Genomic DNA, 27,465 nt, shown 5'->3' with positions numbered 1-27,465 from the left:
AGTCTGAATGCTGCCTCATAAAGATTTGGTTGACATAATGTACCATAATGATATATTTCTAATCAGGCTATTTAGCGCTATCAAAGGATCTTTTAAAAAATGAATCATGACTTGTCATTTGAATATAAATGTAACCTAACTCAGACAACTCTCTGTATAACGAGCCTATGCAGCAGAGGAACTGAATATGAAACGAAATATTTGCTTAAAGCATGCAGGTGACAACAAAACAATGGGGCATTGTTGACGCATCATAAGAGTATTTCACTGCTCATTTGAAGAAAAAATGACTTGTATTTCAATTCCATTATAAAAACGGGAAAATGTGCTCTGTGGTGTTATTCACAATAGCGCACAGCATTTTATTGTCTCACTTACACCCAATTTGGAAGGTTTAAGTGAGATTTAAGGAGTACATAAGCCCGGTACTGGTTCTTAACAGGGGAGGATTTCATCATTAATGGCTGTAGATCAGATATAAACCTCCATAAAAGCAAGACATGGAAAAACAGCATTTACAATTAGTTTTCCCTAATGTCTCTAGAGTACATTTTTGAAGAGCTGGAGGGGTTTGTTTCAGGTGATATTTTTACATGGTCAAAAACTGATTCCTTTCCACTCTCCCTTCTATTTAATTCTCTAACAGGCAATCTTTCCCTCTGCACTCCTAGCACTTTCACTGCTTTTTTGCATGATTCATTGAGCTTTTTGTCTCACATATTTCATCCAAGTGTAACAAATCCCCTCAAGCCAGCATTGGTCTAGAAAAGGCTGAGGATGGAAAAGCAAGTTATTTCGTATCAGGGTTAAAATCTTTAGATTAATGCTCTGCTTACAATAACTATGAATTTGTCTACTTAGATATTTTTTTTTTTTTGATTAGAGTTCTAGTTGAGGTACCCTTTAGATTTCTTAGGCAAAATCATATCAGGGTAAATGAGAGTTTTGCAGCCGATGTCAGGGATGCTAGGTTTTCACTCAGTTTCTTCGTTTTTTAAGTCTCTAAGAGCTAAATCTCTGTTCTCCTGTCCTATTCTGCTGCATTCTCCTTTTCTATCTCTACATGGTTATTCTTATAGAACAGTGGAACACAGGGGTGCCTTCTTCCAAGGTGACTTCCATTTTACCGAAAGCAATAGCTTTCTTCCACAGAAATATGCCTCTCAATGACCAGGTAGTCTCAATCAACTATTTAGGAAGTATTATTACCCATCAGTATGAAAATGTATTTCATGCACTGCTCTATTAGGAATACATCTGGTCCACCACATAATTTATTACCTCTCCTCAATAACAGGCTCCTCTGGCCAGTGCCCGTTCTGATCTATGTCCTGAGCCCATTATCACCACTGAACTAGCAGAGGTAACACTAAGCATAACCACAAGAAAACTAAACTAGGAAGCTTTCAAGAAGACCAAAGGTACTTTGCCTCTACCTCTTTTCAAATAGAAGAGTTTAAAGGTGTTGATCCTTTGGTCATAACACTGCTAAAACGTAGTGTCACGTGCTCCTAGGTATGACGCTCTCAACCACAGATATTATGAACGTGAATTTGACACTATCAACAAATTTTCTTTTAATGCAGTAAAAATGCATGGATGGCAGCCAGCCTCTCTACTTCATCTGAAACCAGCCTCTATGATTAGCTACGTAGTAGAAATCTAATTATATGTTACAGTATAATGCCTAAAGGATGAATACACCAGTTGAGAACATATTCCTTCCACACGTGCAAAGTTTGGCCACACTCCTTCCTTGTTTAACATTACTGAAGAAGGTGTCCTTTTTCTCCCAGAGATAAACATGATTCCATAGGCCAAATTCTCCTCTTATTTACATGCAGTGCAGTGTTTCTGGGCTAAATAATTAGAATATGCTCCTTTATCAGATTTTGCTTTAGCACAATTCTGTTTTCTGTCATGCATCTTAGAAATAAGATATATTTCACTTTGGAAAGGTGAAGTTGCTCTTGTGTGTGCCAGCAGAACCTGTCAGCTTGGCAGATAGGAATTAAAACAAGAAAAAGTTTGTAAGTATTCATGTACCGAGGGTTTTTTTCTGCTTCCTTCTCCAATTCAGTTACAAAAGGCGCTTGCAGGAATTCGTTGCACAACACTAAAACACGTGAGAACTAAAGTCAGTTTAAGTCAATTTAGGCAATTGCACAATTTTAAACAGCCTCTGGACTATTCTGAATTATGCTACCCTTGAGGAACTGCATACCATATCCTTGCAAGAATAGATGGGAGCAGTGGAGAATTGTCCAATAGATTCTTCTGCACGGAGTTGCCACAGTTGTTGTGACGGTACCTTTCATTCCCCAGGTGGTGCAAACATCCCACAATAGAACTGAGGACCTTACTTGATAATTTTACATTATAAAAAGCTCTGAGATGATAAATGTAGGCCACTTAAAACCTACTCTGAGGAAGATATATTCAGCTAAGGAGGGGGTTTCAACTTTTTTTGATTAGCATCCCCTGCAAGGGGGTATGAACTACTATGTAGGAAACTTCAATATCATAGCACTAACTCTGCTTACCTTAGTTACCTTTTGGTGACCCCAAGAGCTGACAGAGCACCAGCTGCCAACCACAGGTCTAAGACGCATTGGCGACATACACGTAGACTAAATAAATAATTTTTAAAAAGTCATTTTGAAGATTTGAATGTTTTGTAGGGTTTAGGAATATGATCCTTCAATTCCCAGTTTCCGGCAGATGGAAGAATGAGCAACACTATAATGTTTCATGGGTTATAGTATGAGGTGTACTTCATAAAACTGAAACCAATGTTAAGACAAGGTTTATTAGCCAAATCTGAAATTATGTAACCGTGTTCTTAATTCTAGGTTAACACTTTATTAGTATTTTATGTATAGGTATTTATATTACATTTATTACCTGCTTGAAGCACCAAGTACCTTTAGTATATTCGATAATTGTATTGAAATCTCTTTTGTATCCCTTAGTCCCTCGAGCCATTGGATTTTAATTATTAGTTCCTGAAACATTTTTGTTTGATGTTTAATAGGACAAACCTCTGTTTCACCTCTATTTTTCCTTTTAATCTCAGGTTTATGCTTGACATCCTCCATACTTCTCCATATTTGTGGGTTTTGTCATTCTCAGCAATATTTGCGCTAAAAGTATTTTGAAACTTATTATGTAGAAAATAGTGGCTGTGTTTATTTCCACATGCGTACGACCAGCTTCATTTCTTCCACTTGATTCTCTCAAACCTATGACAAAGTTAAGAAAATCTCCCATTACTCCTACAGCTCTCTTGACCTTTCCATAGGCCTTTTCATTTACTCAGTCATTTCACACTCGAGCTGTTCTTTCTGGAGAAGGCAGAGTATACCATATCCCTGTAACTAGTTTATTCTCCGAGACCAATTCAAATTCAACCCCAAATGACACTGCAGCCTTGGGAATGACCGGGTCGCCACTGTTCTTCACTCAAGAGACGTGCAAATCGATGGCCATATGAACACCTGCCGTGGGAAAGCATGCCGAAGGGAAGCCTTTGACTCCCCTCTGCCTTTTCTCACAGCACGCAGTGGACCAGCTGGAAGGAAAACCCAAAGATCTTCCCTCCATATTGAATTTGCTGGCTGATTTCAGCTGATATTACAACATTTTTTACCCTTCTCTGAGTTCTCTGCCCCAAAGTAAAAGGGGATGAAGTAATCTCATTCCTAAGGGCTGTTGCTCATAAGAAAGGCGCAGGCTTCCCACTTCACAGACTTCCCATTCCACGTTTCTGCTGGCTCCATCTAACCTGTATCTTTTATTGTTAATAGGCCAGTTAATTTCATCTTTGAGCCAGATTTAAGCTATGCCTGTAGTATCCTACTTTTCTTCATGTGACTAGCTCTCTCATTCTCCTACCCACTTTGCTAGACTTCTTTCCATTTTTACATAGGCATTTTAACAGCCTTTTATTATTGAGCTTACATTACTGCATATTAATGTCTACAAATTCCCCATTAATCTCTTATATAGCACACTTCCACCACAAAACAAACAAACAAACAAACATTTTCCTGTTAACTTTTACTCTATATTTTTGTTTTCATCTTCTCTATGTACATATTTGTTAGAGAGGCCACATTCAGGAAAGATTTGGGGTTGCTTGAATAGGTTCAGCTGACTATAAGAGACTACCTTACTGATTGTAAGATGTTCTTCTAACAGTAGAATAGCAAACAAACCTGAGTTACTGGTGCACTCTGGGCCCCTCAGTTCAAGAAGGACAGAGAGCTGCTGGAGAGAGTCCAGCGTAGGGCAACTAAGATGATTAAGGGAGTGGAGCATCTCCCTTATGAGGAAAGGCTGAGGGAGCTGGGTCTCTTTAGTTTGGAGAAGAGGAGACTGAGGGGTGATCTTATTAGCGTTTATAAATATATAAAGGGGGAATGTCATGAGGATGGAGCCAGGCTCTTCTCAGTAGCAACCAATGATAGGACAAGGGGTAATGGCTTCAAGCTGGAACACAAGAGGTTCCACTTAAATTTGAGAAGAAACTTCTTCTCAGTGAGGGTGACAGAGCACTGGAACAGGCTGCCCAGGGAGGTTGTGGAGTCTCCTTCTCTGGAGACATTCATAACTCGCCTGGACGCCTTCCTGTGCAACCTCATCTAGGTGTTCCTGCTCCGACAGGGGGATTGGACTAGATGATCTTTTGAGGTCCCTTCCAATCCCTAGCATACTGTGATACTGTGATACTGTGTGATTTCTAGAAGTCTTTCCCATCCCATTCAATACGTTAAATCAGAAAGGGTCAGCAGGAATTGAAGGAATTCACGGTAGACAGCACAGTTGGGTGACTTTTAGTGTCATAAATATATATATAATACAATTGCCTATTTTGATATAAAAGCCTTGTAACAGTGAAGTAGTTATTTACAGGTCATTAACAGCATTTTACATCTCATACTTTAATATAAAAAAATATATATATAATTTTTTTTAATATATGCCTGTTAATATATTTGTTCCTTACAAAAACAACCCAGTCCGTAAATCACAATGTAGAACGGTTATAAACTATCAGCATGACAGTAAGGAAAAATACATGGTACAGCATTTCAGCTGAAATGTGCCTTTTATGGTGTTATGTGTTCATGTGTCTGGTTTTGTCTATTTTCCCTAGCAGCAGTGAAATTCCTGACTTTTCTTTATTGTCTTCTCAGACGTGGGAGGCAGCATCTCTAAATCCTTTTGGGCAGTCTACCACTACAAATTTTACTTTATTCTTTTTCCTTTATGGCTTTTATTAATACTATTTTGATAGTGACAACAATTCGGTTGGCTGCGAAATCAAATGCACATTGTTGTTTGTGCTTAATACTGACTTTTGCGTTCACGTGTGTAAATTTACTGTGCTATTCTTTGGAGCCTTGTCACTTTCATAATTTTTCTTTTAAAGCTATCATTAATTTATCATTGTAATGCCTTCTGCAGCTTTCTTTTGTGAATGCAGCCCCCTGCGTGACAAGGAAATTCTATCTTTATATTCTGATTTGGTTCTTCAGCGGAACATCAAGAAGAACATATCAAGTGCACAAAGAAAGAAGAAAAAATATATGGAAGTTACAAACTAATATTCATATTTCACTATGCTATTTTGTCTCTTGCAGAATGAAGTGAGTAAACAGTACGCTCTAAAGCATTATAAATTATTATTTAAGGCTCTGTATAAATATTGTTCCATACTAATGAAACATCAGTGTAACTGACACAGAAGCAAAGACTTAGTGTAATCTCCGATCCTGCATTGCACGTGAATATTTTTACATCGATCAGTGCTCTCATCATAGCCAATGGGGCTCTTCAAAGACTGCAAAAGGGTTTGTACGTCCAGTGCCAAAAAGGTATTGAAGCACTTACCTCCTCTTTAGGCACTTCACTCACATTAATTTCAGTGAATCGGGAGAGGTTCTTCTATATCCTATTACAGATCTGGCCTTAAGTGTTCTGCAGAATCAGAGCCATGCCCGACGTTGCCTCTTCCTTTTTCACTTAGCCAACAGAAATGCTGACGTACAACAGGGCAAGCTAGGATATTACCAGAAACATGACATGTCTTGGTTTTGCGCGTTTAAAGACTCAAGCATAATCTTATACTGACGAAGTATTGTGTATTACATTTTCTTTGACATTTTCTCCCTTAATGAAGAAGGAAAGTAGCATTAGGATCGTCCGTTCCAATATTAGGTAACCTACAGCAAACAGGAGAAATCTATACTGAGTTTAGCGGAGCCGTAATTTGTACCACTGTAGGGAGTTCCTGAAATAAACGCTGCTGCATTAATTTCTGTGCGCTAGGCTGTAGAGATATACCCACTCAGACACTAAGTGCCTACTTATCAGAACTCCCGAATACCACAAACACAAGCTGAAGCCAAAGGGAGCTGTGATTACGTAGAGTCTATCAAAAACAGGAAAATCAAAATCTGCATTGACAAAACGGTTCCAGTCAGACTGTAGCTGCTCCAGCACAAGTGTGTACCTCCACGCGGATGTGCTAGCAGGACCTGATGCTTCTGGATTGGACTCAACTTAGGTTCACAGAGAAGTCACGGCGAGAGAATGTGAGATTCCCTGTTCCGATGAGAGCAAAAAGGCGCATAACTACATAAAATCTGTCGCTATAGCTAGTGGCCGTATTATATGCTTTATATTTTGCAGAGCCAGGTGTTAATGAAATATAACCGAACTTGACTAATGAAGCAATACGGTACCAGATATATATGTTTGTATATATATGTTTGTTCCGTCGGGCTGTTTATTTTAGCAGGCTCTGGGAAATTGCCGCTTGAGGATAAGAAAGGAATGAGCAGCTGAGCGGAACATCAATACGCGGTACTTCTGTGGAGATCACTTCACGCTGATCAACATTTAAAAGATGTTTTTTTAAAAAGATAAATGAATGAAGAAGGAAAAAATAGTGCATTCAAATGCTAAATACAGCCTACACTGAGAAAAGTGAGAAAAATGTCATTGTCAAACTCGGGATACGCTTGCATAACTGTTCAGGCTATTAGGCCTAATTAACAGCAAGCTAACAGATTCTTGCTATGGGGGTGTTTATATGCAGAATATGCTAAATGTAGAGTTTGGTACACTGAAGTTAAAATTTAGTTGGATTTAAGATGGTGTAAATTCACGTAGAAGACACATTTCAGCTCTGAAAAGGAACTATGAGCCTAAGTACTTTGGGAATGCTAATTCTGAGCGCTAACCTTAATCAGGAAAAAGAGATTGTACATTCTTCATTGAACAAATCCAGTAACATAAAATGTCAAATTCTTCTCATGTATGTTTGGATAAAAAAAAATATAATTCACATATTTTAAGGAAGCTAGACTGGCTTATGATTCCTGGGGTTGTTCTTTCTTTTGTTTTGGCTTTAGGACTGTAGCGTAGCGTAGGGAATACTCCAAACAGCTACAGTATGAAAGAACAGGCTTTATTTTAACTTTCATAAACGACTCCGGACCCAAAGAACTCGTCAGGTAAAGCTAAGACAGCTGTTGCCGTGAATAATTCAAAGAAATCACTTCAGCTACAGAATGAGGGAGCTGACTTCACAGTGGTAGCCTCTGTAAATGCTGTCAGACAACAGATACATCAGCTATTAGTGACTCAAACTTCCAGTCCTTGAGAATAAAAACTTGCTAAATTCTTTCTTGACAAACCTGCCTGACAAAACCTTCTCACCAAACCTTCGTTGTTTTTTTTTTTTTTTCCTGAGAATGCGGAACCTTTGAAACCTTGATAACTACTAGCTGTGTTTCAAAATGCAACTTAAATGAGAGGAATTAATTACGATGGACTGTAAAGAAGAAAGTTCCCACATTCTCAGAATCAGGCGTGCAGACCAGTTTCTTCTGATTTTTGTCCCAGCAGTGCAACTAAATAATCTATAATACTAATCTAAATGTATGCAATGTTGTTTAGGTCCTGCATCTACAAATTCCCATAGCACTAACTTTACACGTATGAGTGCTTCCATTTAACTCTGAGAATTAATTACATAAATAAAAACATTTCTAAATTCATGTAGGACAGAGTTCCAATCATTTTAGAATAGTGCAATGGTACATATAAATAGCTTTGAGGTTTAAAACATTAATTTGGGGACTAAAAGGAAAATGTGGACCGGAAAAGAGCTAAGAAGTAGCAAAAGTTATATATATATATATATATATTGAAATGACACTTGTTAGGTGGGTGGAAAAACGATAAGCTCGGAGTCTTTAGAAAAGCCATTTCTTTGGGATGATGCTTTGTAGCCAACAGAGAAAAAGATGTAAAGGAACAAGTAAGATCTAAGAATTCTTAACAAGAAAACATTAATAACTGGGAAAACGACAGAAATTGCAACCAAAAGAAGAAGACAATCATGAAAGTGGCCAAGACTTTCAGGGCTTACTGAGCCAGAGTACAGTAGTGTCAGAAATATGATTCTGCTGGCAGTTTGTCACACTGTTGTCTACAATTTTAATGTCACTTTTTGGGCTGATGACTTTTTGAAAGACAACATAATCATCTTAAATGCTTATTAGGTGATTTCTGTAATTATTGCAGATCTGCTCGTAGTAATCATCTGGAACTTTTTCTGCATGATGAACTACTCTTCCTGCCTGATCCTGCAATCCAGGACGGAGGAACAATTCCCTTTGACTTCACTGGGAGTCTGCCAGAAGAATCTTCTCCTTACTAAAAAAGTTCACCTAATTTATTCACTTGCCGGGATTACAGAGCTTTCATCATTCTCTTTCTAAGAATCTCCAATTAAGCGTCCAATTTCAGTGTTTGTTCTTCTCCTACACTTTATCCTCTACTTTGTTGTTCACTTTCAGTAGAGAAATAAGATGTATTTTACAATTTAATTTGAAAAGTGTTTATGTATCCTTCATTTCACTTTACCCAATGACATCAAAAATAATACTGTAATGGCAGGAATCACCTTGGATTGTATTAGTGAACACTTTTTTTCTTTTTTTTAATAATACTGAAGTGCATCTTCAAAACAAGTGTCTTGGGAAGGAAACTCACTTCCACCTCTCTCTTTCTCAGAAATCCTAAATGTTTTATTTAATAGTTTTTACCAAGTACAATTTCACAAGAGATTACTGAAACATTTTTAAAACGCAAAAAAGTTACCTTTTGCCAGGTTCAAAACCTGACTGAGCAATAAGCCAAGTAAATGTATTAATTCCTGATATCCTGATTTCTACTTCAGAACTGGACAGTCTGAGCAGCAGTCAATGCGTACTTTTATCTACATGAATTTTTCACCAGGATGACCTGGTTGATCTACATGAGGTGGTCTGGATGATCCTCCTGACCCTCCTTTCTGTCGCTTCCCCCTGTCTCAGCATGATTGTCTCAGATAAATCTAGATTTATCACGTTGCCTGCCCAGACCAGCACACTGGCTGACTCCAGGGCAGAAAAGACTACAGTGAAACAGTTTTTTTTTTTGCTGAGGAACATGTCCTGCTTGTGCTCCTCCAGGCTGTTTTCCAAGGGGGTGGTGGTGTTGCCTGCTGCTTGCACCAGTGTGCCCACCTAAGGGAATCTCTAAGAGGAATTTTCACCTTACATGAAATCTTCAGTCCTATCTCAAAACACTCCCATTGATAAGGAAACAGATGATGGCAGATTTTCACCTGCATTTTTTTTCCTCTGCTTTAAGCATCAGAAACTCTCACATATCTGAAGCTTAAGGATATTTACTTATGTACTTGTAGATTTACTCGTTTCCGTTATACTGGCCTTAGACTAAACTCAAATGGCACTGCAGGACACTGTTGTGCTACACATCATACAAGTGTGTCAGAAGATGCTTCTTACCCCACAGAGCACAGATATGTTCTCTCTGCCCGTTCTCATGAAAAATTACCTTTGGAGCTTATATGAGCTTTTTTCATCAGCTCAAACAAAGACTTTTTTGGGTGCAGCATATACTTATTCACAGAGGAAACCATAAACTAACCAAATAATAGGCAGCACACAGGAGCTTAATAGAAAAGTGACTGCAAGCATTTGGTATAAGGATTTTTCAAGTGCTTCAGGCAATGGCTGTTGAGCCTAGAATGAATGAAGCACTGATTCTCCCTTCTTTCCCTCATAATCCTGAGCAGAAATTTCTTCTTTTCCTGAGTAATATGTTAACATTTATTTTATGCATGACTTCTATGCAACCTGCCAAACTTGGGCAATCCTCTGTGGTAAATGATCTCACTCTAACATTTGTCAAGCTACGTATCCTTAGATTACATATCCTTACAAACACAAGTCACTAGAGAGAAAGTTTAAAGTACAGTTCTGCTGCGATCGTGGGTTTCTGGGGATGGGAAAGAAATGCAGTTGTCCCCTTGCACTGGGTACGGCAGCAGCTCAGTGCTGCTCATGGCTGCGATGCTGCCGTGTCACAGCCACGCAGTGCTCTGGCACAAGTTGTCTCAGACATGGGCAAACTATTACTCCGTTTTACACGGAAGAGGGTGAATGTGAAACCTGTCCTCTTAGAAATCAGTAGAAGTATTTCAACTGAATCCTTGGGAGAAACAATGTCCCCTGCAGGCAAGAACACCACAATGAATACTGTCTCCTCTCATGCCTTAAGGATTTGAGCTTAAAGAAATATATGACAAAATGGTCAATAAACAACGATGCCCTGCTTCCTCGGTGCCCAGCAGTTTGAATGATTTTTCTGACCTTTAAGAGCATTTCAAACAAAATAACCAAGGAAAGAGAGAGAATTTTGCTTAGTTTCTAGCAGTCATCCCCATTTTCAAAGCTATTCATCAGTTTCGGTAAGTGGTCAAGAAGAAGCATTGCAGAAATCTTCCCTGCACTTTGGTTCTCTGTTACAAGCCTTTTAACTCTCCCGTAATTCTTATGTTTGAAGCACAACCTATCTAGTTTTCTAGGAGTCTTTGCTCAGTCTTTCCAACATCCCTCACACCATGGGTGGGTGGTAGATGTGCCCCCCCTAGCATTAGCCACGTAAAAGCTACGGGTTCTCTCTAAACATAGTTTTAGGGTTTGTCTACAGCAAACGGAGGGAGGGAGGTAGCGCCATAGACTAATTCATCCCACCCTGAAGGAGATGTCTGAGAGGTGGGATGAAGTGCTGTAGAGACATCTATGTTACTGCTTTGAAAATGAGAAGTCTACACGAGCAGTTTAAAGAACGTGACTAAGCTATGGGTGACTGGTTGTCTTGATCGCCGCGCACCAGTGAGGAGATAACAGACTGCAACTGTCGCAGATGCCTGCGAAGTGATGTCTTCTACCCCCAGGACTGAAGTGACATTGTTTACACAAAGAACGAGTTAGACTCCTGCCTTTATGTGGCACAATTAAGGGTTTAAACCTTAGCTTTTAAGTCATAAAAACCAAAGCTAAAGAGTTCCCATGCACAAACCACCCAGCACAAGAGTCACACTTTGATCTGGCACTGGTAGTCAGAGAAATGCAGCCAGGTGTAGGCCTTGGTTTCTACTGGCAAGAGCAATCGTACATCTCTCATCCAACACATGGGCACAAGTCTGTGCTCTAATACATTCCAGCAGCACAGCCTGGAAGTACATGCATCAGAAATCTGGATGCAGGTGACTTGCAGCTCCGGCTAAAAACAAATAAATACAAATTTAAAAATCTACTGCTTAAATAGAGTTCAAATTTAGTTGTGTCGCGGCCAAGAATCCAGACACTACCGTGTCACAAAGCAAAATCTGTCTCTGGCATCTGGACCCTAATGGCAGCTGACTTTCTTTTCTGCCCTGAATCACCCCAGTTCCACTGCCAAGCTGAAGAGCATATTAAGCTCCTCTGAAAATCAAGATCCCAGTGTGCCGTGCCCCAGCGAAGCAGCGGGACACCACGTACAGCATTTGCGCCCCACCGGGGTCTGTTAGATTTGTACTACCAGCACAGATGAACACTGGTTTCTTTTGTGTCCTCAATCAAATCCCCCCCCCCGCCCCTTCCCTCATGGGTAAAGGCACGCTGATGACATACATCCCACAGGATGCTACTTTCGGACAGATGACCATCATTCCGGCACTCCGCGAGTGCGGACCGGCGCGACAGTGTAAGAGGGATTTTGGGGGAGCTGGGAGGTTTTTAAGGGGTGGAAAAAAAAAAAAAAAATCCAAAGCGAACCAAAACAGCCACCCAGCCGAGGGGAGGAGCCGGAGTAGGGGCTTGGCTTTTCCCTGGGCCGAGCCTGGCAGCGCTTTGCCCAGTGGCAAGCCGGCTCCGGCGAACGCTCGCCCTTGAGGCCAGCGCGGCTGCCGACCCCCGCGCCCCCCGCCGCCGGGCGAGCCGGGGCCGGGGCAGCGCTCGGGTCGGGTCGGGTCGGGTCGGGGCAGCCCAGTCCAGCCCAGTCCAGCCCAGAGCTCAGCCCACAGCCCAGCCCGTCCCGCCCCGGTGCCGGGGCAGCGCGGGGGCGCTGCGGGGCGGGTGAGGGCGGGCGCCGCGCCCCGGGGCCGCGCCGGAGGGCGGCGGGAGAAGCGGCTCCGTCCGGGCGCTTCCGGGCGGCGGGGGGGGGGGGGGAGGAGGAGGAGGAGGAGGAGGAGAAGGAGGAGGAGAAGGAAGGGTGGGGTGGGTGGAGGGGAGGGAGGGAGGGAGGCCGGCTTTTTTAGGAGGGAGACCCTCCTGTGGCGGCCGCCCGCTCGCAGCCATGGCTTTGAAGGAGGCGGGCGGCAGCATCCTGCCCATCAGCGACATGGTGTCGGGGCCGTCGGGGTCGCCGTTCCCCGAGGTGGTGGAGCTGAACGTGGGGGGCCAGGTGTACGTGACGAGGCACTCCACGCTGCTCAGCGTGCCGGACAGCACCTTGGCCACCATGTTCTCCCCTTGCCGGGGGGGGCCGGCGGCGGCCCGCCAGTTGCCCAGGGACAGCCGGGCGCGCTTCTTCATCGACCGCGACGGCTTCCTCTTCAGGTACGTGCTGGATTACCTGCGGGACAAGCAGCTGGCGCTGCCCGAGCACTTCCCCGAGAAGGAGCGGCTCCTGCGGGAGGCCGAGTACTTCCAGCTGGGCGACCTGGTGAAGCTGCTGTCGCCCAAGGTCACCAAGCAGAGCTCGCTCAACGACGAGGGCTGCCAGAGCGACCTGGAGGACAGCAACTCGCAGGGCAGCAGCGACCGGCTGCAGCGGGCGGCGCTGGACAAGCGCTCGGGCTTCCTCACCGTGGGCTACCGCGGCTCCTACACCACGGTGCGGGACAACCAGGCGGACGCCAAGTTCCGCCGCGTAGCCCGCATCATGGTGTGCGGCAGGATCGCCCTGGCCAAGGAGGTCTTCGGAGAGACCCTCAACGAGAGCCGCGACCCCGACCGCCCCCCCGAGAAGTACACCTCCCGCTTCTACCTCAAATTCACCTACCTGGAGCAAGCCTTCGACCGGCTCTCCGAGGCGGGCTTCCACATGGTGGCTTGCAACTCCACCGGCACCGCCGCCTTCATCAACCAGTACAGGGACGACAAGATCTGGAGCAGCTACACCGAGTACATCTTCTTCAGTAAGTGCTGCCCGCGCCCCTGCCGCTCCCCCCCCCCCCCCTCCCGCTCCATCCCCGGAGATGCACACATGGCGGTGGGCAGTTAAAAGTACATCTGCACCCCCACCCCCCCCACCCCCCCCCCCCCGTGCTCCAATCATTGCTGTCCCAACGCAACATGTCGCTGGAGAGAAATTGGGGCTGCCCCCTTGAACCCCCTCCTTCGGCGCTGTCACCGCCACAGTTCAGATTTTACTTTGTGCTTTTTTTTTTTTTTGGGGGGGGGGGGGGAAGGGAGGACACGACACAGGGCTGCCGAATGCCCCGTCCGGAGCAGCTCCCCCCCACCGCTCCTTGGAGCAATCGGGGCTGACCCCCGCCTTTGGGTGCCGAGCGTGCAGCGGGGAGAACCGGCGTCCCCCCGCCCCGTTTCGGGGTCTCCCGGGGGGAGCGGGGGGCTGCGGCGGCGGCGGCGGTGTGTGTGTGTGTAGGGGGGTGTCCCAGCCCCGCTGGGCGGGCGGAGGGTGCGGGATCGGCGGTGGTTCCGGCGCGGAGGGTGGCGGAGCTGCCTCCCGGCGAGGCGGTGCGGTGCGGAGATGGCACCGAGCAAAACAGGGCTTTAATATTTTATCGCCGCCTTTCCTTGCCAAGCGGGCGCACTGCCCCTGGGCACGGTCGCCCAGAGGGAAGGGGGGGGGCAGCGAGGGCACAGCCAGCTTCCCGGGGAGCAAGACAGAATCTGGCTCCAAGGGGGGGGGGGGGGGGGGGGGGGAGGAAAGAAAATAAAGCAGTCCGTAGCCAGTACACAGCTCCTGAGCAACTTCGCTAGTTGGCTGTGGGTAGCCTTAGAGGTGTCAGGTCACTGGCAACTAGGAAAATCGAGCGATGACGAATGAGTTTCAATCTGGCAAAGTGTGTAGTGCTATGTAGGGCACTGGCTGGGCAGTGGTTTCGGGTAATGAAACCGCAGCTGGGTGGATGGAGGACGCCAGCCCCCGACAGAGATTTGTCTTTGAAAGGCAGAGGCAGCCTTAAACATTACCAGATGTGTTTGAGAGTCGAGTAAGCCAGTGGAAGAGAGAGGTGTTCTCCAGTCACTTCTTTCTTCTCCTGCCTCTTCGTGGTCGCACCGTCCCTGAGCGCGGGAGGGATGCTCTGGTAGAGCATCTGCCTGCCTCTGTGGTGAGGTGGGAGATGCAGCCTCTAACTAACTTCACCAGTAGGGCACCTAAACAGAAGCAACCTGTCTTGCGTGCAAAAGTGGATCTAGGCACGGTATTTAATAGAGGAGGGAAAGGTGAATGGTTTTCTACTTGGAGAAGAAATGAATAAAATAGTTTACATTGCTGTATATTATATAGGTGGTGACCACCCTTTGCTGAGCAGGCTTAAGTACTTCAAATCAATCTTCAAAACTGTATTAGAACAGTTTTTGAAGATTCATTGTATAACCTATTGCTGGTTGTGCTTCATTAGGAAATGTAAAACCTGAGCTGTAGAGGAGCTTTACGTTCTTCTGGGTGGACTTTTATCAAGTATTTTACATGATTATTAAAGCTCATTTCTGAGAAAAATGGACGTACTGATTTTCTAAATAGAATAAATTCCTTATTGTTATTATCAAGCCTATGAAATATTCTGTTCTGTTTGCTCAGAAATTGATTTCTAGGTGCATAATTATCTGTGTGCATTTGTGATGCTCATAATGTTTTGGGTTATTTTTCGTGTGTGTGTTACGATGAGGTTGCTGTATAGAACAGTGCTGTAATTCAAATCAGCGTTCCAAATTAATCCCTGGTGTAATACCACTGATTTACGTGGAATAAAGCCAGGGATGAATTGGATGTAGTACATGATGATTTTTGTTTTGATTTTTAGTCTTCCAGCTTATGATGTTATGAAAAGTAAAATAGTTAATTACTTAAATTGATACAGTTAACTGAAAATTTGTTGTTGCCCGGTGGTTTTGGATGTGTTTGGTTTTTATCCTACTTGTGTGCAAAAAATGGCTGAGAAAAGTAGGCTGAAAAGATGGGGACCGTATTTTAATTTTGATTGCTTGTTATGCATTTAGCAACCTTTTTGTTTAACAATTTTATACACTTCTATATGAATAGATAGATTTTCCTGAAATAGAGCGACATGGAGACAGAACTTAAAAAAATCACTAAAATGGGAAGAGAAACAAGAAAAACACAATGCCTGAAGTAATGCTTTAGGGTTGTTTGTTTTTTTTTTTTTTTTTTTTTTTTAACTGACTAAATGTCCAATTGATGGAAACCGTTGATAAAACTTTATTATTATTATTAAATGCTCTGCATGGATTGGGTACTTTGACATTGCTTTGCCAGACTGCTGCACAAGAATCCGTCAAAGGGAGAGGAAACCTTGGAAGCCTTAGTGCTCCGCACCAGGGGTGGGAAGAGTGGTCAGGGTGACCGGCTGTACGCACTCCGACAGCATTAGCCAGGACCATATTCCTTCCTCACTCACACACAGAGCCTACTACACAAAGAGAAAGAGCAGTCACTTTTCAGTTTATTCCTTGCTACGTGTCTCCGAAAAGCCCAGAAAGGAGGCAGTTTTGCTTGAGAGGTTGCTGATTTCAGGAGCTCTCATGGAGAATGTCCATGAGACTGTGACTGTGCTTCACAGACTGAAATACCAAGACAAAAAACTTTGGGGACCCTCTTCTGGTTGTGGCCAGCACCTGAGATTTAGCTAGCGGAGAAGAAACCTTGTTTTATATTCCACTGGAAAAAGCCCTAGCTGCAGTTGCATTTGTTATTCGCAGCGTGAGCATCTGCATCCAGCAGCTGTATTAGTTGTTAGTCTGTAATTCCATAGCAGCCACACAAGCTTCTCTTTCACCATTTTTCCTGAGGACTTGTGGACAAATCTGTTTGCTAGTAATGGTAGATAGCAAAGTGATTGGAAAAAATATATGAGGATATATACGTTCTGTTCCTTAGGTCATGAGTAGTTGAATGAGCTTCTCATTGAGAGCTACTCGGGTATGTTTGGAGGCCAAAGATTTGATCTATGGTTTGTGAAACAGATTTCAGGTCTGTTTGCAGTATCTCTCAAACTTCACTAGGAACTTTGAATTGAAATGACCATCTATCACTTTTTAAAAAAAAATGGAAATTACTTTATATTCTTAAACATTCCAGCAGATGAAATTCGCCTTGGATACTACGTATATATTTAATTAATTAATGAATTGCTTAATATCTAGGGGTGGATTAGTTGTTGCAGACTAATTCTGATTGAAGAACCAGAGGTCGCTTGAAACCGCTTACCAGCAAATAATGCTTCAGCCTTTGGCAACATGTCCTGACAAGTACAGAAAGAGACTTTCCTTCTTAGTATGCATAATTCCTATAAAAGACATGAGGTTCTGTGCCCCCAGTGGTGTGCAAACGATCATGTATGCAATGACAGCTTCATTTGTCCACACAATTACTACATGCCCAGAATTTAACTTGCACCTTGCACTGGTGACTTAGTTCCGAAAAGTGCTCACTGATCTGTTCCGTGAGTCCGTTACAAATCCTGTCTCTTAATGGTCAATAAAAGGAGTAAATTTTTATGTGATACTGAAAGGGCTCTACCGGAGTGTACCACAAACTTTTCCTTCCCCCCCCCCCCCAATATCTTGGCTCCGTGCTATTGAAGCTCTCTCTGTAGTACACATGAGGATGACTTGGGTCAGTTAACGCAGTTTGTCAAAGTCGCTTAAACTTCTTTTGCTGATTAGTTTCAAGCTGCCATAGAGGACCGCTGATTAATTAGCTGTTGGTGCGCAATAGGGGATGGCCTTCACAAAAGCTGCTTCTAGCTGGAGACAGGAGACCAGAAGCCAGGAGACCTTGCTCACGTGGCTGCAGGCAACGTACCATACCTTCTGTTAGCTGGTCTTTTTGTGAGGAAAGGGTGTGATTTACATTTTTTTAGGCTTTTGTCTTTTTTTTTTTTTTTTTTATGGTTCACTGTACCTCTCAGTACTGTTGTGTAATGCAGGATTGCCTGTTCATGCTATTACTATTTTTTGTTTCTTCTGTAGAATCTAATTGGTCTTAATGGATTTTACATTTAACATCTGCTATGCAATCTGACTTATGGATGCCGAGAGCATCGTGCTCAGCTGGAAGCTTTCTGTGCTGAACTGACATGTTTATTGGAAGAAGAATGCAGTAATATTTCATGAAGAATCTTTGACATGTATTCTGTTTTGACACTAGTGTTTCACATGCGACAATTTCTGTTTCTTTGTCTCTTGTTTTTGTTTGTAACAGGTGACATTGCATGAATTTGTGGTGCTTATTTTCCACTTGAAGTCACAGCACTCTGAGATTATATTGGTTTCTGTGGAAATTGTCATAAACAAGTGATAATAATTTTCTAATCAGTGGGGAATAAGCAATCGGAAGCAATGAACTTTTAGGAAACAGTATGGCATTTTGAAAAAACAAAACCCCCGAACCTCCAAAATTCAAACAAAACCATACCACCAAACCTCCCCAAACCCCACCCACAACAACAACAAAACCCAACCAACATTGTTTGTATCTTTGCAATGAAAAGGAGAAGAAAACAGAAGGTGACACCCGAAACGTGGGGAGCAAACATATATGTAAAATACTTTGAGGTATTAGTTGCTCTGTGAATGCCAAATCCAGTTCAGCATCCCACTGGGATAGTGAGGGGATGGTGGGTCTACAGATAACCGTAAACTGCTCTTCTGAAGGCAGAGTAGTGTGAGCGCCATCCTGCAGGTGGTTTTTATGATCATGCCAAGCTGCTCTCCATCCATCTCTGCTTATTTGGTGGAGTTTTTGCTACGTGGCACGTGTCTGTGCTATTTTATATGGAACAAATATATCTGAAATGTGCTAGGCTGAGGAGAGAAAGGAGACCAAGACAAAAGTAAAACAAGTGGTATTCCTCTCTGTGGAACGTTAAGGTGAAGTTGCACAATTTACTTTGAGGCTGAATCAGAGCCTCAAAGATTAGAGCACAAATTTTTGGTGATGCAGGCAGACCTGAGGGATTAAATCAGTATCGCAAGCACAATGTAGAAAAGCTTCAGGTTTCTGAGAGTATCAAGATCTAGGAATGTTGTTTCTGGCAGGACTATTGAGCAAAGCCCTTTAAAGGAGATTCTGTAGGCAGCCCTGTGACTTTGGAAAACTGCCATAAAACTTCAGGATATTCTGCCTTATGATTCCAGCTCAACTCTAATACAGTTTAAAAACAAATAAATAATAGTCTACTCTTTATCTTGCCATTCTTCCAAAATATATGTCGCTGAATGTAAGGGGATGAATCAAAGTGTGCTGTCATAAATCACTAACACGAGAGTATCTTTCTTATGCCACCACGACGTAACGTGTGATAATCTAGACTACTGAAACTGGTATCCTGATTTTAGTCATCATTCCAACCAAGAGACTCTGTTTGAGAATGATTTTAAAATGTGAGAGTAAAAAGAAATTTGAGCGAATTTGGCTTTTTAAGAAATAAATAATGAAAACAAGCTGTGTTCCTCTACAGCTGCTGTAAAGACACTGCTGCAGTGAAAAATTGTGCCAGGAACGTTTTGATTTCTCTTGTGCTTCAGTAGACATATGCAAGACTCAATACAATAATTGGCGATCAGATTTTAATCGTTATATCCAGTTTCTGCTCTTACTACAATGAAATTATATTTTTCAGTACTGTAGAGCTGAGGATCGGAACGGTTGTGCAGCATTTAAAAAGTAAAATTAGAGATTAACTGAGAAAATCAACTCCCATGGATATTATATGCCAGGACCAATACTAGATCAGCAATAAGCACCTTGATACAAGAAGCTGTTATTTCTGATGTTGGGAAATGGAAACACACTGGTTTTGATATTATCCCAGACTTGTACTTCTTGTGGATTACTTTGGAACAAAGTGACAGTGTTGGAGAAGCTGACTTTGCTGGATCGGTAATATTTTGCAGGAAAACTGCATCTTGGTGTCAGATCACTTCATACATTTTCAAGGATTTATGACAGTAGTTGCAGGGAAATGTTTACTTTTCCACAGCAGGATGAGCAAATCATACTTTATTTTTTCTTTATTGTCAACGTGAACTTCTAGTTATCTACTGTTCAAGCGCAGAATTTATGTCTACAAAAGTTTTCCATATACTATTGTTCCAGGCACATGATTTAAAATTAAAACGTTACTGCTAATAAAATACATTTTGCAATATATTTGCTTTCTCGGTATGATACGGCTGGTATTTCACTGCTGGTTTTCTACTTTGCAGCAAATACCACATTTGTTATACCGTGATGAGAATTTGTGTGGCGAACAAAAATTCACTAAGCGTTGCACCAAGAGGGAGTTCATTGATTCTCACATTATCCTCTTTCTGCCACAGTTCCACATTTAAACACAGGTCTCCAGAAATGAGAAAAAAAAACCAAACAAACAAAAAAAAACCCAAAAAAACCCAACTGCTCAGGCAGCTCTCACGGATGTCAAAAGTAATACGCTATGGGTGTGAGGGGAGAAGTGGCAGAAAGAAAAGCCGTCTTCTTGGTCCAGCTGAACATCAGCATGGCCTGAACCAAGTGACTAGAAGTAATCAGTCGTGTTTTGGCGTGTTACCAGTTTAAGGGCAAGATCTTTGGTGAGCAAGATGCCTAGATTGGCCAAGAAGGAGAGCATGTAAGGTGGTGTGCACGCATCTCACACCTCTGGGGGTCCTGGGCTGCTCGAGGCCGGGGTGGTGCCTGGTGCAGCTTGCAACCGGTTTAGGATTGCCCTACATTGTCTCAGCAGCTCGGCAGATCGTGGGTGTCCCTGCAGGGGAAGTGAAGAGCACGTCCGTGCTCTGGACTTCCCCTTGGATTTTCTATCCAGTTTTGGATTATTTTACTGCCAGAGTCATGTAAGAAGACTGTTGCAGAGTTAAGTTGACAAGTTCATGTCTGCAGGGCTTTTCCAAGCCACTGACTGATTATTTGGTTGGTGGTTTATTTGACTTGGTATAATTTTTGAAAAAAGCTGGAGTGACTACATCAGCTCACATCCTAACCTGGCAAGCAGATGTTGTTTTTATATCCAAGGATGACTTTATTTCATTTTTGCTCACAAGACCTTTATTTCTTAAAGCAGGTGGAGTACTAATGGCACTCTCAAATCATGGCTCCTTTATAAACTGAGCCACTGGAAGTCCAGTGGAAAACCCTTAAAAACATTACCAGGCAAATTTCATTTTGCTTTAGCAAATCAAAGGCTTCCTGATCATTTTCCTGTGGAGGTCGTTCATTCTAGCTTGATAAAACTGCATGTTCTTTTTGAGAAGAGGTAATTTATACTCTACTTAAAATTCAAATATTGACTCAACGTTAGGAGAAAAAAGTGCTATGTCTAAAATGAAATTATCATTCTTAGTAGAGTTTAAGTATTTTCCTTAAATATTTTGTATGATTTTTATTTGTAAACCAGTAACGGCCATTGCACATTTAGCTCATAAATTCAGGATTATTCAGTGAATTTATTCTTTTTCTTTTTTTCTTTGACCTAAATGGGATTAATCATATATATAAGGACTAACACTATGTGAAACTCACACTAAAGTCCCATTTACAGCTGCAAGATAGACCTTCACTGGGACTAAAGCAGCAAACAGTCTTGGGCTAGTCTTTCACATAAAAGTGAAATTTAAACTCCATGAGTGATTATTTGGTGTCTTAACTGTTTCCAGTACACATAATCCTGGCAGGACGTAAACAGTGATGCTTTGTGATTTTCACGGCGCTCGTAGAAACTAATGGCAGTCCATTTCGGTTGCATTTTATCGGATTGTGGGAACAAAACTTATGTTTGTTACATTTTGACAATTTAGACATATATAAATTAAAGAGTGCATCTTGCTGCAAGGTGTCGCTCCATTTATATCATCTCATCTCTAAATATTTTCAGGACTTCACCATACATGTAAATATCACAGCGATGTTAATGAGCGTTTCATGTTTCTGGCAACAGGATGAATAGAATGCTTTTACAAATGTTTATTCAAATATTATTTCTTCTTTATGCAATGACTTCTACCTTGGTACTGTCTTTCCCACAGTTGCTCAAAACAGGATTCAATGATAGGGAGCAGCGTGTTTACCCATTCTTTGCCCTGTGGGGTCTGCCTGGCCGTGAGCAGCCTCAGGACTGCTCTCAGGTGCAGCTGGTGCAATGGTTCCTTCATCAACATTTTGCAGCTGAGAGTATCTGGGTCAAAATTTGGTTGTTCCCTTCCTCATTGCTCCCCGTATGTCTGAAGCCTATGGCAGGGGCTCTGAGCAAAGGAGTTGCAGAGACAGGGGCCACTGCCCCTGGGGGACTGCCACTGCCTCCGGGTGGCTGCCACCGCCTCTGGGCTGCGGGCACGTCAGGTTTGCTTTGTACTGCTCGAGCCGTGTGTGCCTGACCTCTTTTCTGTTCCAAGGACAGGCGCTTAGTGAATAAAGAAAACCAGAATGGATTACAGAATAATAAATAATGGTACTTTTTTGAAGGGAATACCACAACGCTGTTTTACAAAAAAAAAAAAATAAATTAAGAACTCAATGCATAGACTCAATCACAAGTGCAAGTACGCACAGCAACCATAACTAATGCGTTGAAGTAGATATGCTGCACATCCCCTTTGGGGGACAAGGAGTGGGTTGAGAAACTGAAGAGAGGAATGAACACCATCATTAATTTTTATTAATGAAATTAAATATTTCAGGACTTCACTTAGCATATGTTCAGTTGTATTATACATAATACATACAGAAACATTATTTTTGCATCAGCACAAAGATATGACTCAGAAATTAAATCAGTGTATTTTATTTTTATATAAGCAAACAACAATAACATTCAGATGCATTTTTTATCTTCTGTCTTTCATCCTTACTGGGTTTTACCCTTTAGTATTATCAACAAATACTCCCAAAGAGAGATGAGTTGGTGCTCAGGGACTCTTGTCACATTTTGCTGTAAACAGTCTCCTGCAACTTAAGTTAATAGTGAAATTGTTTTATATTTTATTGAACATAGGTGTTTGTAGTGTCTTATAAGGATTACAGCTATGTCAATGTATTCCACAGAAGTCATTAAAAGTGTACTATCATTCCAAAGGCTTTTTATCAGTGAATATTTCATATGTCTCAGGTACCCATGAAGCTCTTTATATTTGTTAAATAGTAGGAGGAAAAAAGGCCCAGAATTGCATATACACATGAATATATAAATGAGTTGTGTACAAAACAGTTACTTTCATAACCTCTTACTAACAGTTCAATTAAACCAGACTTTTTTTTCCTGTCTGTTACTCAAATTCCCATTAAAACCACCATACCTGCCAATCACTATCGTTCTCTTAAGGCAGCTGTTACTATTTCTGTTGTTAATGCCTATTGTGGCTTTTGAGCTGATCTAAAACAAAGTGTAGGCATGGCTACTCTTGCCTTTCCACCTATTTTTGTCTCTTTCCAGTGTTTGGGAATGTAAATATCACTCATTCTGTCCTTCTAAAAATACCAAAATACAGCCTTATAAAAGCGTGATCAATATTGCTGAAGCTATGTGGATTTTGCGGGCGGGGGGAAGGCCAAAGTAGATCAGCTATTTGTGACGCAAGATAGAATGGGACCGTTGTTCAAGTAAGGTTATGTCTGTCCTCTCTTAATTCCAAAATTTTGGCATCAAATCCCACACCTGCCTTTCTGAGTGACTTACCCTTTTGAAGGACCGCTTCTTCGGAGCAGGAACTGTCAGCATCTGCATGTGTAGATAAGCCTTATCATATTAAAAAGAGTAAACCAAAATTACATAAGGAATATAACTAAGACCAATGTAGTTCGCAGTCCTGCTTGGAATTTTTACTTTACTGGTACTTGTAGACTTTAATTTTCTCTGTTGGCAGTCCCCCAGAAAGCTGTGCATATTTACCTGTTTTAGTGTTGGCATAGCTTGCAAACATCTATTTCTGATCATTTTCTTTTTCCCATGAAATTTCTTCTTGCTGTCAGTTTGTCTCTGGGGATGTAGTAAATGAATATAACGTTTATAAATATTATAGACAGAGACAGACAAAGTCTATGTGGTTTTGCTACCAGCCCCCGAAAAACATCTGGAGTAACAGATAGCGATACCCTCTGGCTTCAAAATAATCCTCTAATCCTTTAGGATAGAAGGGACAAACTTTTCAGAATTTTTTCAGTTATTCAGTATGTGATATTTTGAGGACTATTGGAATTTTTGAAGTTTTACCTCATAAGCTGCTAGGTTTATGTCTTCCTCTGACTTCTAGCTGCCTAGTAGTCCAGCCTCCAGTCATAACAAGGCTCACATTTTTGTTCCTGTCCTTTTAATATTTACCTTTTCCACCTGCAGCTGGAGTAGTTTGGTGTCTAAATTGGTGGAATTATGCCCCTAAATAATTGCATCTGTGATCACATTTAATTACAGGAAGAAGAATGCGCTCACGGTAGAGGAGATTAGGTTAAACACTGTCTGTCTAATCAGATCCCCAGTGACTGACTTCTGGCAGTGCTTTCTTCCTAAATCCCGTTGCTGTGGATGCGATGAACAAAAGCTGCGCGGCCTGTGCGAGTCCATGTCTTCAGAAGATGGTTTTTGCTTTTCTGGTGTGAGGGGCACGACATGGACTTGGGAGTGAGCCTGAACATCTTTCATCCCTGCCAAAAAGCACCGAATCACAGAATCTCCTAGACTGGAAAAGACCTGTAAGATCATCTAGTCCAATCATTAACCTAACACTGACAAGCCCACGGCTACATTATATCTACATGACCCTTAAATACCTCCAGGGATGGGAACTCCACCGCTGCCCTGGGTAACATGTTCCAATGCCTGATGTCCCTTTCAGTAAAGAAATTCTTCCCGATATCCAATCTAAACTTCCCTTGGTGCAACTTGAAGCCATTTCCTCTTGTTCTATCAGCTGTTACTTGACAGAACAGGTCGACCCCCACCTCGCTACAACCTCCTTTCAGGTAGTTGTAGAGAGTGATAAGGTGTCCCCTGAGCCTTCTTTTCTCCAGACTAAACAACCCCAGTTCCCTCAGCCGCTCCTCATAAGACGTGTGCTCCAGACCCCTCACCAGCTTCGTTGCCCACATGAGTGGGCCTCATCGCACCGTTGGCTGGGCCTGGCATGGCGGAGCCCATGGCGCAGCAGGGATGTGGGGAGATGGAGCCTTGGGGACTGCCCAGGGGCTGAAATGGCACCCTGGGCAGGGTGTGGGGAGCCCTGGTGGGCAGGTCTGTCAGGGTCACTACAGCCCGGGGGTGCCCCTGTGGGGCCGGGCGCTGAGGTGGCCATGTCAGCTTTCTGCGTCCTCCAAGGACCTGTGGCCAGGCGCCATAATCATGGGTCCGTGTCGGGGCCTCAAAATACCAGGGGGCAATGATTTGGGGTGGGGGTCTTTTTCCACAATTTCATGAACTTTTTGTGACATAAAATACATGAGAAATAACGCCTTGAGTGATGTACAGGAAAAGCAAGGGGTTCTTGGTCAAAGACACCATTAAGGCAAGAGTTGCACCTGGCTGATATTTATTCGGTGGCATGGCACACTGTTCGTGTTTCTGCACCATGCTGCTGAAGCGGTACAAATTTAATAGTAATGTTCAATTTAGTACAGTTAATCTAAATGTTCTTTACATTTGGCTGCAAAATATGGAGGGAAAAAGCCACCTGTTATAAGCAGTTGGTAACCTGGAAGAAAACACATTGGAAAAAAATTATTTGATTTTTAGACTACCTAAAAATGTTTAATTTATAATTAATATTTATGATGTGACTGTATGTAAGCCTTTCTATATTGTCGTGCTTATGATGCATAAAAGGTACAAAGGAGCTTGGGGGGTTGCTTAGCTGCACTTTCTGAAAACAGTAAACATATTCTGAAGTTTAGAAGATGCACTGTTTTTTAAAAAATATTTTAACACATGTTTTTGGAATCAGGGTTATTCTCTATCATCAATAGTATGGCTACTAGTAAAAACAGTTTTCCTTTTTAATGAACCATATAACAAGTCGTGTTTCAGAATAATATGAGTCTAAAACTGACCTCCAAATCTATGCTTGCGATCTTGAATGTATTTTCAGAAAATCTGGCCAAGTTCAGTGAGAATTTCCATCTGTACTTTGAGTACCGGGCAAGCAGCAGGGATAAGTGAATTTAAATTTAGGCTGCTGGTTTGGAAAATTTAGTTCTTCTTATCATCTCTGTGACTGGCAATAAACTGCACTTGTTTTGCTTCTTCCTTATCCTGTGGTTATATTAGAGGTTTAGCAATACAGAAATTGACATTTTACCCAAGTTCACCTTGATTTCTAGCAGTGGTTAGCAGCTCTCGGTCATTAATTTCCTCAATTCAATCAGTTTATAACAGTAGAAGCAGTAGTGGTAAAAGCTGTTTATTATATTATCAAACAGCCATATAGCAAGAGTATTGCAAGTTACTGGATAATTACTGCTGGTTCAGAGTGGGTTGCCATAATTTCTATTCAAGAAGGTATGTGGTGTTAGACTGTGGATCAGTAAATTAAGACTATTAAATGTTACATCTGGTGGCTGTATAACACACTCAGCTTTCAAGTTTCTTAATAGATTTACAAGTTCCTTGATAAAAGGAAAAACATTTCCCCCATTAAGGCAGTCAGATGTTGGAACAGGCTGTGCAGTGATGCTATGCACGTTGTGCATCCTTGGAGATTTTTAAGACTCATCTGGATCAAGCCATGACAACCTGGTCTGACCTCATAGCTGACCGTGCTTTTGAGCAGGGGGTTGGACTAGAGACCTCCTAAATTATCCTGTGATTGTCTTCTCTGATGTGACTTAACTTGGCATTGGCTATTTGAAATCACTTCTCAGGAAAGGAAAGCTGTGGGTAAATGAAGTGGATGCTAGAGAGCTATAAATTCTGATTATTCTGAAAATCACAAGCTTCAAAGCTTTAACTTTATGTTACGTTTTTACTTACTTTTGTGTGTCCTTTGAAAGAATTGAAAGAAATGTGTCGGGAGGAAGTTTCTTACAGGACTGTCTGGCCCAAATTCAAAACCATAGAATGTTAAATAGGCCACAGATAAGAAACTATTTGAAAACATGTTCAAAATTAATTTTGGATATCACTGTTGATCACATATTGCCTGAAGAAAGAAATCTCAAAAATTTAGCAAATCACTATTATTTGAACCTCTAACTGTTTTTGTTGTCATACATTAGGTAGATTCTATAGGTGCTGTCTGTCACAAAGGTGTCAGACCACCTCGGATTTCTTTGGGTTTTTCCCCATTTTGATATTTTTCATCAGTGTTGAGTTTCTTTAATGTGACATATTTTTTTTGCTTGAGCTTTTCAGGCTCTGTATTTTTCCCCCAGCATAGCTGGAATCAGTTTATGTAACAACTGCAAAAATGCTGAACAGGATTTTTTTGGTAGCCTGGAAAACTTAAAAAAAACCCCAAAAGTAAACACGAACAATGCTGAATTACTTTTTAGTAATTAGTTGCTGAATGAATGCATAACATAATAGTAAGATAGTTACTTATTAGGATATTTAAACAATTTGGTTTTTTTTTTCTTCTTGAAATTTTAATGTAAAAATGGAATGTAAGGCACTAGTAACTGGGATTATACCAAAAAATATTGAATGTCCTCTTGCTTTTCCCACATTACTAGAAGATTGCTGAAGTGATGTGTCTGGAGACTCTTTTTACTGTTAAAAATTCTCTTATGACAACAAACTAAACCAGAAGTATTGCTTGCATTGACTGACACCTAATAGATAAATATACATCTACAGTCATAGAGAAGCAGGGTAATAAAAAGATCTTGAGACGGGTCTTATGTCAATTGTAGTTTGTCAAA

General features: G+C 41.9%; 1 protein-coding gene across 1 annotated transcript in view; it reads left to right on the top strand.

The window, feature by feature from the left end:
- Positions 1–12,708: 12,708 nt before the first annotated feature.
- KCTD8 (potassium channel tetramerization domain containing 8) overlaps positions 12,709–27,465 on the top strand; it is a gene marked incomplete at its 5' end in the record, with an annotated part of 100,143 nt that continues 85,386 nt past the window's right edge. Inside the window, one exon of the mRNA XM_082482974.1 lies at positions 12,709–13,552. Coding sequence (XP_082339100.1) covers positions 12,709–13,552 — 844 coding nt within the window. The remainder of the gene's footprint in view (positions 13,553–27,465) is intronic.

Source organism: Vanellus vanellus (genome assembly GCF_965231255.1).
Source record: "Vanellus vanellus genome assembly, chromosome: 4".
Taxonomy (NCBI): Eukaryota; Metazoa; Chordata; class Aves; order Charadriiformes; family Charadriidae; genus Vanellus; species Vanellus vanellus.
The sequence above is the reverse complement of the archived record's forward strand: the minus strand, read 5'-3'. Positions and strand labels throughout refer to the sequence as shown.